Consider the following 18,449-nt stretch of genomic DNA (forward strand, 5'->3'; position numbering starts at 1 on the left):
TGTTGCCTGCTTTGCTCACACCACCACCCACTGTCAGGAGTGCCCTTTCTGTGTGAATCCATGATGGCTTCTGCCCTCTCCTGTCATAGCTTTTACTTTATTCTGTTGTATTGCTGTTTACTATCTCCTTACACTAGACAGCAAACTAAAACTCAAAGATTATTTACTGTCCTGTCCCTGGACTTTGCAGACTTACAGTAAACTTTCATAAATATTTTTTTGAATGAATGAATGTAGCCATGCCTCTCTCATTATCTTCTGATTATAAAAGTAGGAAATTAGGAAAATGAAATGTATAAAGAGAAAAAGAATTGCATATCCTGTTTACCTTTCACTATTTTTCTAGTTAATAGATTACTTCTAAAGGCTTTAGGTTATTTGTTTACTTAGTTATGGGAATATTTTACCTATTTTTTATAATACTGAAAAAAAGCTTATATACATATGTTTTTTCTTGACTCTAACACTTTAATGGCATCTGTTTTTTCCTTAGAAATTATTGTTAAATGGTAAATGCAAAGATGTATACATCTATAATCAGAATTTCTCTAATATCATTGCCTTCTGTATTTTATTAATGTAAATTTCTTTGAAGAGACTTCTGTTTCCTTGTTTAAAAAATTTACATAGTCAAATTCTGTAATCATTAAGAGCAAAATAATAAAGCTCTTCCCCTTTGGTAGCTTAAAGTTTACTCTCTTCATGGTTTAGTCATTAACTTGTTGGACCCAGTAACCAAATATTTTCACCTGTATAGTCAGCATCCGTTTGCCATCTGGCGTTACATTTCCGTGGCCCTTTCTCTTTGGCACTCTTGCTATAACATGATCATGCTCTCCTTCGAACATTCAGTCTCATTACTAGCAATTTCTCAAATCCACCGTAACTATAGGTATTTCATAAAAGGCTTTGATGTTATAAAAAATGTTTAGCAGGAGTTAAAGCCATAATACCTGGAATTTTTACTTTAAAAAATTAATTATTTTTTGATAAGGAAAGTACCATTTCTAATCACTTGTTGAGGACAGAACTAACTGAATCAGTCATCTGGAATTTGAAGGCTGATTTGTGTGTGTCCGATGAGAAACAGACAGGATGCATGTCGTTTGATCCAGTTCTGTGTATAGGGAAGTGGATATTTACAGCCTTCTCATAGAGAGTTAGTGTGCATGAAATGAGAACAGTATTCATATTGTCTTGTCATTACACTTTTATTACAATGCTTGGTTTTTTAATCTGATCTGATAGTAAATAATATTTTGTAAGAAATCTAAGTAAAGGCGTATATGTGACTATGAAACGAGATGGAAATTGAACAGCTGATAATAATAGGATATTTTTCTGAGAAAACTCCCAGAGTTTAAAAGAAAAGTTTATCAGGCATAATTTATGCCAACCAAATTTGATTCTCCTAGTAGTAATTTTCATTCTCAAGCATGAAATCCAAAATTCTCGCTTTTTGATTAACAAAAGCAAAATGTAAACAGACAATCCAGGCAGAAGGCATACAGGACTTCATCGTACTTACATTCGTACAGCTTTTCTGTGAGCTTGGAATTATGTCAGTTAAAAATTACCCCCCAAATTCTCACTTTTTTCTGATATTAGATACATGTATATTTTATTCAGGTTTTTAATCTTTCCTAGAAGATTGACAAGTATTCACATATTTATGTTTTAATTTTACTCTCATACCTATCACCTAATTATGAAGTCAGAATTTGATCAAATTATTTTGGCACAAGGATGAAAGACTATACATGAATTTGGTTTCTGATAATAGCGCCTTTTAGTCCCACGCCCGTATACTTTGCCCTTAATTTTTGCTTCACAGACTAATGCGGTAAAGTACTGGAATCCTTTTGCCATCCAGCTTACACTCCTTGTGAGCTTTTCTCCACATATCCCCTTGGTCATTAAGTTTTTCCATTTACTAGCATTTTTTTCTCCTGAGTTATTTGCATTTTCGAAAAGCCTCCAGTATACTTCTCGTCAGCTACTAACACACAGTTATTACCAGAGTGAGTGATTTCTGATTCAGATTTTTTTTTTAATGTAATAAATACATGCAATTAACCTCACCTTCTACAAAGTATTCACTTAGAAATGGTGTGATTTTGTAACGGAAAACTAGCTTCATTTTCCAGAGTTGGTAACTCAAGCCGCAGGTGACAAGTGACCAATCCATTTATAAGCAGTGGCTCCAGAATGTGGACTTGACCAGAATGCAGATATTTTTATTGGTGGTGAATTCTGGCTGTCAGAGCACCTGACCCACTGAGTCTGTTTTTTCATCCGCAGTAGGATGGTCCCATTCAGCCTTCCCCGCAGGCTTGTTGTCAAACACAAGCAAGGTGAAGTCGGGTCAGTAATTGGGAAACTGTATGATGCTCTGGTGTCTCATCTTTCTTTTTTTTCCTCTTTATTATTCTGCGTAGCATTCTTTTAATTTTCCTAGTTTAGCACAAAACTGTTTAGCTTTTTAGTGTTCCATTGCCACATAATTCTTCAGCTTGATGCCACGTGGTTATTTTTCATCTTTTTGATTAGTAATTTGGGTGAACATTGCTGCCAGTAATTTCAAACTGTTTTTCATTTTATGGAGCCAGTACAGTCACCATGAAATCACTGAGGATTATAATCTATTTAGGATAATTTAATCTTTTGTTTTGCAGTCCCAGGCTGTCTAATCTTCCTGGCTGGTCCCTCAAGGATGGAAATGCCTTCTTGGACAAGGTAATGATTAGCTAAAGTGTATCTATGCCCAGTGAAAGCCATCTTGTCACAGCGGAACCACCCTGCAGCAGTGTGACTCATGGGCTCATTTTTACCCCTGTGTCTTCTCCCTGAAAAAGCCCATGACCCATGTAGTCTTTAGAACTTGGTGATTATTGTTTTTAAGAGCCTTTTAGGGAATCTCAGTGTTCAGATACAGATCCCATTTCTCATATGTAAAATCTAAGAACTTCTGCTGCAAATACATTTTATCACCACAAAAAGAAAACTATTATTTTTAGAACTGGAGTGAGTTTCAAAGGTGATGCTTGTTAGAGAATTCCATCCAGCTCATTTCATTTTGAGGCTGTACTGACTCTCCACCAGTAAGGAGTAAACTTTTTTTTTAATAACTTTAAAACCCTCAAGCATTATGAGTTTTAAACTGCTTCTGTCAGGGGTCAAATCAGATAGGGCTTTGTAAAAAAAAAAATTGGGGTCTTATTCTTCGGGTGATGAAAGGAGAGCAGTGTCATCTTCTGATCAGACCACTTTGGTGACCACGTGGAGAATAGACTGAGAAGCCGGGTGTTTAACTTCCGGGTAGTGTGTTCTTGAGGGAGCAGGAGGGAGACATGTTTTTAGGTACATGTGAACAAAGGGCTGTCCAGACTATGACCTGTGACCCTGTTCCAGTCTTTCCTGGTAGCCTAGAATGGGCACTCTTATAGGTTGTGGGGAAAGAACACAGTTCTAGGAATCTAGGATTTGGGGTCCTAGTATGACTTTGATCACTAACTAGGCCTAAAGTAGGAAATGACTCAAATTACTTTTTCTCTTTTCAGGGACTATTAAATTTTTGACATTGGAGTATCTTCCCAGTAATTCCTTCCTCTGATCAGTTTTTAGGCAGCTAACTCATATACGAAAGACCAAAGACACACAGAAAAAAGTTAAAACTGTAATCTAGTCAAAATTTTCTACTGAAAAAGTGTCAGAGGTAAAGGAAGATTAAAAACTGTAAAGCATACCCATGCCATTCTTAGACCTCTAAATCATTCTTCCTCTCCCAAGTTTCACAGTTGAAAGGCTGCCTAAGTGTAAAGGTCCTTAAAATGATTCATCTGAATAGGGCATTTCCTTCTTATAATAGATATTGTTAAATAAAGAGATACCCTTTTTACAGAATTAATTCCCGTTCCTACACCCCAACGTAAAGTGGAAGCCAGATGCATGATTTGAAGCCAGATTTCCCTCATAACTAACTGTAAAATTATGTGACATTCAAGAATCTGTGCACCTGATTTCAGCCTGACTCTCCTGCGGGCTGTAAATCATTGTTCCCGGAGAAAGGCTCAGAAGCATCCCATTACCCGTGCATTGTGAGTGAAATGACTTGCATGTGTATGTGGTAGCATTTCATTAGGAGGGAGCGGTGAATAAAATACAGTGACATTGTAGGTGCGTGGAATGGCAAATACACTGCTCCGGGCCAGGAAGGATGCAGCTTTGTCACCTAAGGTGGACGCACCCTGATAGGCAGCAGTAAGGGGAAGAAGATTATGTAGCCAATTTAAGACCAGGCAGAGCTTTGAAATTCCCCAGGATTTGTCTTTAAGCATTTTTAACTTCATCCTAAGGGAGTTGGGAGTCTTCTTCCATTAAACGTAATTGCTCATTTGTTTTTAGCTGGCAGGTACGTTGTAATTAAGAATGGTTTTCAGTCTGTTTTTGGCTCAGCCTCTCACTGGTTAAATGGTAGTTGTATAAGGAGAGCAACCAGAGTTTCCAGTGGAAAACGAGGGGAGGAAATATTCTAATCCAGGTCCTGATATGAGACTTGTAAAATCAAAAGGAAAATAACACAAGTTAACACCCCATTTTTCAAATAGAGATTGAGAGTCAAATTATTCAGACTCTGATGTATAAATACAGATACATAAATATGAATATATAGAAATTCATGTTCAGTGACTAATGAAAACACGCTGGAGCAAAAATTTCACAGTATTTTTCTCTTTCTGGAAAGAGCAGACTGTCAACTGAATTCTGTCTTTTCCTGGTTTTGTTACAGAGTCATAGATAGCTTTAACTTTGGAGCAAAACTCCTGCATAGATTTCAGTATAAAGTGTCATCAAGGGAAGACAGCAACTCGAGTGGCCTCCTGGGGGAATTGTTGGTGGCCCCTCTGTCTCTTCAGTGTCCTCCGTCATAATTCCAGCTGCCAATTCCTGTATGGCTTTGCCTAACAGCTTTTTCCTGAAGCTGCTCCAAATGCAGGATTTGCTGTGTAAATACTCCAGGTCCTTTGCCCCTGGGTGGAATAACTCCAAGGTGTATATATGGTACCATTTCTCAGAGTTTCCCCGTGGGAGTGAGTCCCTCTTGCCCACAGTGGTATGTAGCTCAGTAACATCCATTATCGGCCACTTTTTCTCCCCTTTGTACTTGCCCTTCCTCCTGGTGTTTGTTTAGCACCTCACTTATAAGCTTGCACACGCCCTTTGCTCAGGGTCTGCTTGTGAAAAGAATCCAAACTGAGACCGGCATAGTAAATACCGTGGGTCATGGAGGGGGCCATTGCATTATTTCTCTTTCTTTATAAGTACACCGTTTTCCCTTTGGAATATGGTGGTGGTGGTTTAACTCCTACCCGCTACTCTGCATTTTTCTCCTTACTTGCCCCGCAACCTTTGGCAGGAGGAGAAAGGGGCTCTAAGTGATTTGTCTGAGGCCGGGGCTCCTAACCTAATTGCGGAACAGAATCACTGGAGGTGCTTGTTATAAATACAGGTTCCCTGGCCTCACCCTTAGAGTTTCAGATCCCTTAGGTCTGAGTTGGGGCCCAGGAATCTGCTTGCATCAGTGTCCCCAGCTCATTCTGATACTGCTGGCGTGGTCTGTGTGACGTACTTGGGAAGCACTGGATCCTGAGTTACGGAAGCAGCGTGTGTCCACACATGGCTTCCTCAAAGAGGCATCAGGAAATGTGCATTCAAGTCTGAGTCAGCCACCTACCAGCATTTTTTCTATCCTGAATAAATATTTAGCCTTCCTGCCCCGAAACTCTAAGGAACTCGAGCAGTTGGAGATAGTAGATACTTCGTGGAAAATTTGGTTTGGGGATGAAATTTCTTTGGTGCTGTATCAGATATCTCTTCCTAGAATGTTTTCATGTCTTTTAGGAGCTAAAGGAGTGCTCTGGTCATGTATTTGTGGATTCTGTGCCCGAATTCTGCCTACCAGAGGTAAGAGTAAAGTGAATTTTACTGTGGACACAAAGCATACCTCATCATCTCTCAAATTGAAGCCAAGAAATAATTTTAAGGGGCTTAGCTTCCGATTTTCAAATTGAAATGAATCTGTTATTCCAGGTACTTTTAATTGTACAGCTAAAATATGATGATTTCGGAGCTTTTTATATTGTCTGTAAATCACTGAAGTCACTCTCTTCTTCCTATTCCTAGCTCTTTCCATAATCCCCACTGACACTCATACCTTGGGCATAGTTTTGAGCAAAGTTGAAGGAATAACTCAAGCCTTTTAGTTTTGTGATTACAGTCATCCCTCTGTATCTGCAGGGGTATTGGTTCCATGAGCCCCCATGGATACAAAATCCCCGGATGCTCAAGTCCCTTATATAAAATGAGTAAAGTCGGCCCTTCATATCTGCATGTTTCACATCCATGGATACAGAGGGCCACCTGGATAATGCCTGTCCTGGGTTAGCCATACTTTTCCTAGTCGTGGGAAATTGGGAATTGGCTGAATAATGAATGCTGCATTATTCAATGCAGTAAGCTATAAAAATTCTTGCTGACTTGAAATACCATATGGACTATCGCTTGAAATTCATGGATTCTGACCTGAGTGATGGATATCTGTCACTTACATATCATTATCACAGTGAGACCTGTTGTAAGTGTTTGGGTCCAGTTTCATTGTTTTTAAGGAAACAAAAGGTCAGCCTCCATTAGTTTTAAAGGAGACTAATCTCAGCTGACAAGCCTAATCCCCAAAGTGGCCTAGATGGAGTTCTCAGCACACAGATGACGTGTAGGAGAGCCAGTGAATAGCCAGTCCGGGGTTCCTGAGGAAATCAATAAGAAGCTACCATTCTGTTCTTCCCATGCGCGCAAGGGATTTCAGTGCCTGTTGAAAATATGTTCACAATTCAGTGCCAGAGAGAAAAGAAACTGGGAGTGCCAGGTCCCTTATTTTTGTCCTTTCTTCCTCTCTCTCTTTCTGTTTCTCCAACTTCCTTTGATACCCTTGAGATAAACTTTTTTCTCTCTTTGACATATGTCTATGTGCCCTTGCAGGATACCAGAGCGAAAGAGAGGAAGAAAAACAAAGAAGGACATGGTAATTAAAGTTGACAGATAAGGGAGAAAGTTTGAGGTAACGTAGGAAGAACAAGGGTGAAAGTAGACAGTTACCGAAATCCTGAGCTCCCCCAAACTGCTAATAAAATCTTTTTGTCACCTTCACTTGTCATTTAGTAGTTGGTGGGGCAGCTCCCCATCTGTTCAAAGATTCCTGCTCCCAATTGCTACATTTATTTTCAGTTTACTGCCTGTGACACTCACTGCTGCAGCCTTCAGCTTATGGCCAACAGTGTAGGATTCGTTGCTTGGTGTTCCGATGACTTTCTGACTTGCACCATAGAGTGCTAAACGTTGAAATTAGACAATTCACAGTTCATCTTTGCCAAGCTGAAGCATCGCTAATATATGTAGGGTTCTAGAGCTATATAAATTGTTTCCACTTGCATTTTAACTTGTGGTGTCTGACAAGTTAGTAATAGTCACTGTTTCAAGGTAAACCAGGGCATTGCATGACCAGGATCAAATAGGGGATGCAGAATCAGGAGAGAAGGGCTAACAACACAGTCCAGTCTTGGCTGACTGGCGGGTGAGCCAGGCAGGACTAACATCCCAGTTCTCATGGAATTTGTAATCTAGTGCAACTACCTTACCTGTCTTTGTATCTGTGTTCCCCCAGAGTCCGTCCCGTAGACTGTGTCTCATGTCTAGGACAGTATAGTAACAGCCAATAAATTATGGTTATTTTGACACAACTCATGCTCTGTAGAACCCAAGTGTCTGTACACAAAAAGTTTAAAATTAAAAATAATCTCTATTGGATTTCATTGAGTGAAAGTATATAAGTAAATATATAAATGTGAATCTGTAAACATAGTTTGGATGTTAAATTTACTTCTCAGAAGAAAATTTTTAGGTATGCACTTGAGGTTTATACATGCAGAATATATATATATTTTTTTCCAGCTGTCCTCACCAAATTTGTTATCATTCTAGACTCTGTGGGCTGATTCTTAAATATTAAAGAGAAATTTCAAATATTCCTAGTTTCTATCTAGGTAGAAGGAAGGTGGGGATGCTTTGAACTTTACTGTAGCTTCACTTGCCTCCCCTTGTTCCTTTCTGGACCTGTCACTCTGCTACTCTGTCTTAATTTTCTCATTTCTGTAAAAATGGTTCTAGAGAGGTGGTGGGGAATAGGACCGGCAGAATAGTCCACGACCCTTCGTCATGCGAGGATGTTATCTTGGAAGTGCAGTGCACAATGCAGAGCTAAGGGTGACATCAATTGGCTATTATTGTTATTAGACGTTTTAGTCACACAGATTGCCGCTGCCCTGGCGGTGAGGGGATTCCGACCTCTAATCTCTATACTGTCCTCGGGCTGATTACACCTTGGCGACTTTATTAAATTAACTTTCTTTACACATAAAGTCATTCAACCAGCAAATACCCACAGCCAGAGTGGCACGCTGTCTCTGTCATTTGCAAAGATGGCACAGACATCTTTGTTACTTCCTCTAGGTACGGGACACAGTACCTCTGTGCTCCGTTCTTCTAAATAAAACACTCGGTGAGTTCCCCCCATGGTGTCTGTGCTGCACCGTACAGTTCCTGCGGGGTAACTTGCGGGAGGGAAAACTCAGTGACGGAGGTGATGTCTCTGAACCACAGCGCCTCACTTTTCTCTGCAGAGGGCGCCGCGTGTAACAACACATTCCTCCAATAGCAGTGCACCGGCCTGCTGTGTCCTGGCTGCCACAGCTGGGAGGGGACACAGATGAGTCACACAGGATTCTTGAGCTCAGAGACATTTAATTTTTGAGAGACAAAATAATTTTTTTTAATTTTGAGGGGGGAAGTAATTAGGTTTATTCATTTATTTATTTTTGGAGGAAGTGCTGGGGATTGAACCTGGGGCCTCAGCATGCTAAGCATGTGCTCTACTATTTGAGGTATACCCTCCCCCCAAAATACCTTGTGATACTTTGAGGTGCCATTGTGCAGAATAATAACTGCCATAAGAGGGATATTATAAAGTGCCTGGACAGTTCTGAGGAAGAAGCAGTGTCTTCCATCTGGACAAATCGGGAAGGCTTAGTGGAAGAAGAGAATTGAGCCTTAAAAGACAGGTAGAGCGGGGGAGGGTACAGCTCAGTGGTAGAGTGCATGCTTAGCATGGATGAGGTCCTGGATTCAATTCCCAGTACCTCCTCTAAAAATAAATAAACCTAATTATGCCCCCACCCCAAAAAAATTAAAAAAAAAAAAAAAGAACAAGTAGAACCACGTTACCTGGTTCCAGTTGCCAGGCAGCGGCTGCTGGAGTATCCTGTTATCATTTATCCTCGCATATCTAACTCAGAACTCTGTTTTAGTAAAATCAGAGCACTCCTGGGGAACAGGCTCATCAGTAGTCACTGTGTCCTGCTGCTTAACGTCAACATTAGGAAATATCCTAAAATGAGAAGTGTTGTGGGAAAGGCATCATTACGCCAGGGTACCACAGCAAGCTCCTCTGCATTCTGAAAGCATCATTTTTCAGGCACTTCATGCCGATCTGTGTGCCCTGAACAGACATGTATCATTCCCTCCCCTTTCTTTTCAGACCGAGCTAATAGATCTGTCTACGGTAGATGTGATCCTCATCTCTAACTACCACTGCATGATGGCTCTGCCCTACATCACGGAGCACACCGGCTTCACGGGCACAGTGTACGCCACGGAGCCCACCGTTCAGATCGGCAGGTGAGAGCATTTGTTCTGTGTCGTCAGACAGGGGCTGAGAGCTCCTTCCTGCAGTGGTGACTGTTTTAATAGACTGTTGTGCCAGAAGGGATTGTTATTTCCTTCTGAGCAGCCGACTCAAAGAACAGGCCTGAATAGACAACTCTCTCTGTGAAACAAATGTTCCCTGGAGTTGCTTAGAGATTGACGCTGCGAAGAGTAGTCGTTCAGTCTTTCTTAGAAAAACGGGAAGGAGTTGGCAGAGTCAGCTCCTCTGTGCAGATGATACTAATTAGGGGAAGTACCTTCAGTAAGATGCCACCAAGGTGCAATGCAGAGAGCTTCAGGGGAGAAAGGATCATCACATATTTAAGAAAAGAAGAAGAAATTTTACAACTTCACTTTCAGAATTTCCCCCCTTCTGTGGTTTAGTGCAGACTGTGAATGGAGACAGCTTGTAGAAAACAGGAAAAGTAATTAGATAAGTTGTCTGTACTGTTGACAGAGTGAAACTCAGGACTTTATGGAGTAAAACCTTGAGCCTGCCTTTGATCTGGAGAGTGCTGCGCCGTCTCTTCCTCTGCCCCTCCCAAGCCCCCATGGTACAGATTGGTTGTTTCAACTAACTGTAGCATCATTTAGTGAGAAAAAAATTATGTGAAGAAAATGACCCCAGAAAAATAGCACTGTGTTGAAGCAAACTAGCAAGTATGGTGTAAAGTAAAAACTGTCGGGACCCAAAATATGGGATCCAAGTGTCGATACAGACGCTTAGCTTTGAGTTCTAGTGTCTTACTAAATTCCAACAAGATGGAATTACTAGAAATGAAACAAAATACGTCCTTTTTTGTGTCAAACCGTACTATTACCTGCAGTATACACAGAAAAACACAAAGGATCTGAGGAAGAGCATTGTAGGAAAGCAGAACACTCAAGGTGATGGGGCATTTTCAATGAGAGAGAAAGCTGGAAATATTAGATTCTAGTCTGAAATATTTGCAGTGTGAGGATGGACATACCAGACTGTTCTGAAAGCTACAACCAGAGCAGTGATAAGCCTGGATCCCGGCTCTTAGAGTGCTGGAGCTAGTACTGCTCCTTCAGGATGGAAGAAGGTGGCAGTATTAGGAATAAGTAAAATAAATGGATGTGAAATGAAGTTGTTCAGCTTTCAAATGCTAATAAATTTGTGGCTTTCCATGTCCATATGTTTATTGGGAGAGGATTTAAGTCAGTGGGGAGCATCTGTACTGGACTGTGTAGGACATTCAAGATGTTGAAAATCTATTTCTAGCTTTCTGGTCAATCTCCAGCCATCCAGGACCCTAGCAGTGCTCTGTTCATGTGTCCCTCAGAGCATGTGGGTCATTGAGCCGGTCAAGAGAGGCATTTCTTAGATTCCCTCAGTTGTGAACCTGTGGTAATCCATCTTGTGATCTACAGAGCCTGTCCTTTTGCAGGTCCTTGAGTTAGATTTTTAGGATTAGTCCTTAGAGTATTCATCCATGTGGAATTGTGTTAATTCCTAAAACATATCAAGGAAACTTATTTTGGAAATAGGGTATATAGCTCAGAGGTAGAGTGCGTGCCTAGCATGCACAAGGTCCTGGGTTCAGTCCCCAGTACCGCCGTTAAAATAAATAAGTAAATTAATAAACCGAACTACTTCCTCCCCAAAACAAACAAAGCCAATAAATAAATAAAATATTTTTTAAAAAAGAAAACTTACTTTGCTAGTTTAAAATGTCCACTTAATATATAACATTGTCAGTAAAAAAAAACTCTACTCCCACTTTTGCTGCCACCAGCATCCGGTACTTCATACTCATTTAGCTTTTTTCCTTTTGTATTTTTAATCACATTAAAAAAAGGCAGAGATTTTAAGAGTGAGGGTGAAACCACAGGCTTATATGTTTCAGCGTGTAGAGACAAGAAACACTCCAGGCTTATTTTAAACGCGAATTAAATCATTTACATTCAGAATTTTTAACGTGGAAATTCAATGAGAAGGCTGGGGTTTTGTTCAGCTTAATGTAAAACTGTGCCCCAGTTTATATGCAACAGAAAGAAAGGTGACTGGGGAGGGGAACACAGACAAGCCCATCTCCCTTGGCTGCAGCGTTAGCATGCCATGTCTTTCAAATTCTTTCTTGAGTGTTCATTACTTCTTTGTTTAAACTCAGGCTCCTCATGGAAGAGCTGGTGAACTTCATTGAACGAGTGCCCAAGGCGCAGTCTGCCTCCTTGTGGAAGAACAAGGACACTCAGCGGTGAGCGGAGGCCTGGTCTACCCGCCTTGACGGCAAAGCTGTAGACGCTGCAAAGCGGACTCAGTTGTTTTCTCATCTTCTGCTTAAGCTGTTAGAACTAAGTCTCTTTTCCCGATTTTATGGAAGGGTTATGTTTGATTCAACCAATATATTTTGAGAGGTATGCAAGGTACTACAGTGGGTCTGGGAGTTTTCAAAAATTAGTAGAACAGTTGGCTCTCTCTTTGAGGCACCAAGGGGTTGATGGGAACTCAGACACCTAGACAGGTAAATGACAGTCCTGGGTGGCGTGCATTGTTCCAGACGCTTGGTCATGCTGTGGTGGGCACTCAGAACATGAAGAACTTTCTCTGCTTAGGGAACTGAGGGGGACATTCCATAGGAGAGGACAGTTAAGGTGGGTCTTGGAGGAAGAACAGGACTTTTCCTGACAGAAAAGGTCATAAAGTGGGGTCCAGGCACAGCATCAGAGGATACAGGATATTCAGGGAACAGTGAGAAGTTCAGGGTGGATTAGAACTGGTTAAGTAGAGAGGTGAAAGATGAAACTACACGGGGACATTGGAGCAAGATAACGGAGCATCTACTGCGTCAAGTTTGAATTTTGTATTACTGAGAATGGGAAGTCCGTCAGGGGAGGCTGAAAAGGAGGAGAATGGCATGATCACATGTTTGTTCAGGGTGATTGACCCTGGGAGCAGCGTGGAGGATGATGGGAGTGCAGAGGTGGGGGCAGGAAGTCCAGCGGCAGAGCCAATCCAGAAACCCAGGCAACCCGAGGGAGCGGAGGCCTGAACTAAGGCGGCAGCAGGAGAGTGAAGAGGCGACGCGAGGGGAAATGCAGTAGAGGAGGCGGGGAGGCAGCTCGGCTCTGTGTCTGCCGCCCTCCTGTTACATGGGCAGCGGAGGACACCAGGGGTCTTAGCACACTGGTCCAGCCCTCCCAGCTGCTGCCCTCAGCCCCCGGCACCACAGCCCGGCCGACGGCCTGGCATCCGGAGCCCGGAGTCCAAGCTCATCTGCGGATTCTTAGGTAGTGTGTGTGGTGTGCATTGCTCCCCAAGTCCAGTCTTCTCCAGCTCCCTCGCCACCGAGTTCTCTATCCCTGTAGATCCTGCTTGGGTAGCCATCTGGTTACGTAAATTTCAGAATGTCTGAGTTTTGTGGGTGTTCTTCCTACAAGAATCTGTGTATGTAGCTAGGAAAAGATGCTTTGTTTTCATACCGTAACTGTTTCAGAGGTTTGAGCACAGGAGTCTCCTCTGCACACTCCTTTGTATACGTGCTACTTGCTCTATTTAACTTACATAGCACTTGCTCTGTGCCAAACACTCTTCTCAGTGTTTTATTTAATTTACTTCTTTAACATTATCATTTTTACAGAAGAGAGAACAGGCCCAGAGAGGTTGAGTAACTTACTTAGGGTCAGCCAGCTAGTGAGCGGTAGGATTTGGATTCAAACCCAGGCAGCTGGGCTAGGCTGGTTGCAGAGTCGGTGCCCTTAACCCCTGGGCTGGGCCACCTCTGGGCCACGTGCAGGCCTTTTCTCACCCGCCTGTGAGCCCCTCTCACTTGAGGAGGGGACAAGTACGTTTAACTGTGTGCGTTTTCTCCTGTGTTTTATGGATCTTCTTTTTGTCTCTGTTTCCTTGATGGGGATTTAGTGTCCGTCCGGCTTCTGATCAGGAATCACCTTCAGGACACGCACATGTCTGAGTCGTCTGTGTGCTCATGAATGGTTTCCGTGACCTGCCCAGCTGCCCGCCTAGTACAGGGCCCCCTCCCCTCCGCACTGTGCGTTCTTACTCTCAGCTCCTCTCCTCCTGCCCGTTGCACACCGCTTCCCCTTTCCTTCCTCTCCCCCATATGCCCACTGGACCACGTTCGACCCATTTCTCTACATCTCCCTCTTTAAAAACCTGAGGACTTTGTTTTCTTTCCCTGTGGGACACGCACACCTTGGCTTCCCTCACTTCCTCCTTTTTAATTTATACCCTTAAATATTCTGCCACAAATAATCTTGGCACACTAGAAATGATGTTCAGAGATCACTGTTTCCTGACTCCCTGGGCCAAGTCTTAGGAAGTCCAAGTCCTTATTTTGCCTTTTTTTTCTGTGACCTTGGGCAGAGTCCTTGGCAGTTCTTTTTGCTTCCCATTCTTTGTAAAATAACTGGCCAACAAAGGGAGTGCCTTCGTATATTAGGGAGGAGGGCAAATTGAGCTTGAAGGAGCAGAGGGCTAAGGGAGGGGGCCTGAAAGTTATTTCCGAAGATACTCAGGAAATCACCCTTTCTAAAAAAGGTGCTAGTTGATGTGAAATCTTAAATTTGCTATCTCGCCACCTGCTGGGCAAAAAATCAGGAACTGTTGAGAGCTAACTTGATAGAGGATTCATATATCATGACCGTATTTCTGATCCTGGTCAAGTATTTTGATTTGGCTTTGGAGTGTGAGGTAAACCATAGTTACTGATAAAAAGAAGAGTCTAATTATTGGAAAGAATATGCTGAGGTATTAAAGAGGCAAAGAAACTGTGTCCTCTTTTTATCTTAGATAAATTCAGCTTGAATGTTAGAAGTGGTAGAAAAATTTGAAGAGCTATTTTTTTTAACATTTTTTAATTGAGTTATAGTCATTTTACAATGTTGTGTCAAATTCCAGTGTAGAGCACAATTTTTTAGTTATACATGAATATACATATATTCATTGTCACATTTTTTTTCACTGTGAGCTACTACAAGATCTGGTATGTATTTCCCTGTGTGTACATGAAGAGCTATTTTGTAATTGACAGCAGACAAGAGTTCTTTTGAAACAGTCACCTAGAATTTAGTCTTGGCCCAGAATAGTACCGTGCTTCATTTAAACAATATTTATGCTGAAGGACTTAGACCACTTTAAAAGTTTCCTCTGTTATGAGGCCAGTTGATATCAGGTGTCCGAAAATACTGTGACCTATCATATTGAGAAGCAGTGGGGTTTTTTTGTTTTGTTTTGTTTTTTGCTGCCTAGTACATTGACTAAGTGATATGGACTATGTCTTTTTTATTTAAAAAAAAAATTCCTGCGCTTCCCTTGTCCAGTTCCTATAAAGTAGGAGTCACAAACTCAGATGCCTGCAGGGGTGGGGAAGGTGAGCACAGGAGGGAGGGGGGCTGCCAGGAGCTGTGGCCCAGTGACCACACCCCTCTAAAGGGACAGTTGACAGCTTCAGCAGACTGTGGCCACGTGGGAAAATGAGCCCATGGCTGCCAAATCTTTTTTTTTCTAAATAAGCTTAAGATCTGAATGTTTTAAATGTGATCTTTTTTTATCTTTTTAAAATGTTGAATCTCACATTAAAATAAAATTCTGTGGTCCAAGCAAAACACCTCCGTGAGTTGGATTTGAGCTCCCATTTTGTTTTTGTTTTTGTTTTTTTAATATATTTTTATTGAAGTAGTCCGTTTACAATGTAGTGTCAATTTCTGGTGTACAGCACAATACTTCAGTCATATAGGAACATACATATATTCGTTTTCATATTCTTTTTCACCGTAAGTTACTACAAGACATTGAACATGGTTCCCTGTGCTGTACATTATAAACTTGTTGTTTATCTATTTTATATATGTATTAGTTAGTATCTGCAAATCTCGAACTCCCAGTCTATCCCTTCCCACCCTCTTCCTCTGAGCCCCTAGTGTTTGACTTACACTTATATAAGCAGTCTCTTGGTTAAGTATCTAGAATTAATGCATCTTAGTAGCTTAAGTTACTAATAAGACCATCAAGTAAATAAACAATGAATTAAAATCTTCCAGACTCTTTGGTTTCTGACAGAGTCCCTTAAATCAGAAGAAGTTAATTTGAATTAGCATTTGATTTAGTATTAGCATATAAACCAAAAAAATCTATTATTCTTGCTTCTTGGCAGCTGTCTGACTCCCTGCCTCAGTTGACACCATGCCTTGAGATTTATTTGGAAGGGAACCATCCTTCTTCCTCATTTTGACATTGTAGCTTACACTTCTTGAGAAAGATCTTGAAGGGTAGGAAAAGGAGAATCCCTTACAATATAATTTTTGAGTCTCTGACTTTCCCATACGTACTTCCAAGTTTAGGTGTTTAATGGGGAAATTTAAAGCACAGTATTCCGCTGAAGAAATTAACCCAGCCTCTGGTATTTTTTGAATAAGGCTAGTATTTTTTTGTATAAAACTTAAGAATCTACAATTATAATTAAGAATAAATCATTATAGGATATTGTCATAATCTTCTAACAAGTTTTAAGGAATTAGATTGATATATATTCCTGGCTGAAATGTTACAGCAATTTTCAGTACTCAGAGCTTAAAATGTGGGTTTATAACTTACAGAGGACATAAAAGAAAAAAAAAGCATATTGTACTTGAAGTTCCTCTGCTCTGACACTCCTTGGGTATTTATAGACGAATTTATCAGGTCTAACTATGTAGTAGGAAGAAAATTAAAGCTGTGGACTTGAAGGTCAAATAGACTGGTGCTTGAATTTGAGATCTGCTTCTAAGTAGTTGCAGCAATTTATTTCTTCTAGGTGCTGTTACCTCGTTTATAAAATAGGAATAATATTATTTAGCAACTTCACAAGGTTGTTGTGAGGACTAAATGAATAATACAAGTAAAGTCCTTAAAACGGTGTCAGGCACCTAGTGGGTGCCCAGTAAGCACCAGCATCCTTTCTTCCTTGAATAATACACGTGGCTCACATAACGCCCTTTCAGTAACCAGCACACGGCTGCCTTCCACAGCCTGATTTATCTTTTGACGCTACCTTTCCTGATGAGAGTGAAGTGGTGTATGTTTCTTATCCCACTGTTGCTTCTAGTTAGTTGGCAGTGTCATTCGGACTCTGGGACTCAGTCTTCTTTCCTGTAAAATAGGAGAATTGAGTTGAACTATCTCTAAGTTCACTCATGTCATACTTTTTAAAAATGTCCAAGCAGGGGCTCAGAGAGTGGCCATACTTGGGTGGAGCCATCACGACTTTGTTCTTCAGGAGCTTAACCATTCCATTTCACTTGGAGCTGATCAGCCTCTGAGGGGCTGATGTGGGCTAACTAAGCTCCCAGGATACTGACTGACTGACAGAAATACCATTACATTGCTTTATACTGAGCTATCGGCCTGGATCCAGAACTAGAAGGTTCATCTGAACAGGACTTTGTCCTGGGCAGCAAGTCCACATAAAGAGATCAAATTATAGATAAGAAGTTTTCGATGAGCATGGAATTAAAGCAGAGATAGTTTAGGTACTCTCAAGAATTGTTTCTATCACACTATGGTGGCCTGAGCAATTGCCTTTATCCTTTAAAGAGATAAATTGATCTAGAACAAAAATCAGGGATTATAATCTGGCTTCATGTTGGTACTGAGAAATGTTTGATTTTCAGGCTTTGCTTTTGGTAAATTCCATGTAGATCATCACTCTGCTAACACTTCTCCAGCCCACCCCATCCACGTGTGTATTAAGCACACTTCACTGTAACGAGAAACTTTTCTGCTTCTCTTATTCTTTGTATTCTGCTCTTATATTTATTTTGTTCATTTTGTCATTCATTCATCAAACATTTAGGAAAAGCCCAACCAGTGTTTTATTTATAAGCTGTAAGTGATCTCTGTGGACCTAAAAGTCCTGCTCTTTTACGAAAACCCATGATCTTGTGCTGGTAGGATGGAAGGAGACACAGCAAGTCTCTGGCATGATGCAAGCCCTGGGAAAAAAGTTCATTAAGCACTCAAGTGTGATAAGAACAAAACAAGACAATGAAATCTTTTAGAAAGTACTCATTAAACATTTAGACTCTGAGAACTTGACTTTGATAAATTAGAAAGCCAGAAAAAACGGAACTAGTTCCCACTGGGTTTCCTTATCCGGCTTATCCTTAATCGGCCAATAATCCTAATGGCTTTGAACGGCTCTATAAATGCTTCTCTGTTGTGGCCTCAAGCGTAAGGAGAGTTTTAGGGAAAGCTATACGTTAGACAAGATGTTAGGAGATAAAGGAAGTAATGACAAAGGGACTGAATATCTCGAAAGAGTAAGAAAGGTGTTAGCAAAAGGAATTGGCGGGTGTAAATATGAAATTCAGAGAACTTCAGACTTATTTTTGATTAACTGCCAAGTACCTGGCATTATGGTAAGTTGGTAGGAAAATGCCTCCAAAAGTTTAAAACATAGTCCCTGTACCCAAGGGGCTCGTCAGGCAGATTACATACCAAGTGGCAAGACTCAGGCTGGGCTTGGCAGGTTGAGCACTGTTTGAATGAGGGAGGAGATCATGCCAAGATAAGAGAACAGTGTGGGCAAAAGCCTGGCGACATGGCCTGATTTCAAAGGGAACTGGCTGGATTAAAATGAGCCAGTGCACACCAGGAAGGAGGGAAAAGA

General features: G+C 41.1%; 1 protein-coding gene across 3 annotated transcripts in view; it reads left to right on the forward strand.

Annotated features, from left to right (window-relative positions):
- The window catches only part of INTS9 (integrator complex subunit 9), an 84,915-nt gene that overhangs the window by 32,969 nt on the left and 33,497 nt on the right, over positions 1-18,449 (forward strand). For all 3 annotated transcript variants that reach the window (XM_032470948.1, XM_006181225.3, XM_032470949.1), the window contains 4 exons: positions 2,676-2,736; positions 5,902-5,964; positions 9,650-9,789; positions 11,952-12,038. In XM_032470948.1, the coding sequence (XP_032326839.1) occupies positions 2,676-2,736; positions 5,902-5,964; positions 9,650-9,789; positions 11,952-12,038 (351 nt within the window). The remainder of the gene's footprint in view (positions 1-2,675; positions 2,737-5,901; positions 5,965-9,649; positions 9,790-11,951; positions 12,039-18,449) is intronic.

The sequence above is a fragment of the Camelus ferus genome, chromosome 31 (genome assembly GCF_009834535.1).
Source record: "Camelus ferus isolate YT-003-E chromosome 31, BCGSAC_Cfer_1.0, whole genome shotgun sequence".
Classification (NCBI taxonomy): domain Eukaryota; kingdom Metazoa; phylum Chordata; class Mammalia; order Artiodactyla; family Camelidae; genus Camelus; species Camelus ferus.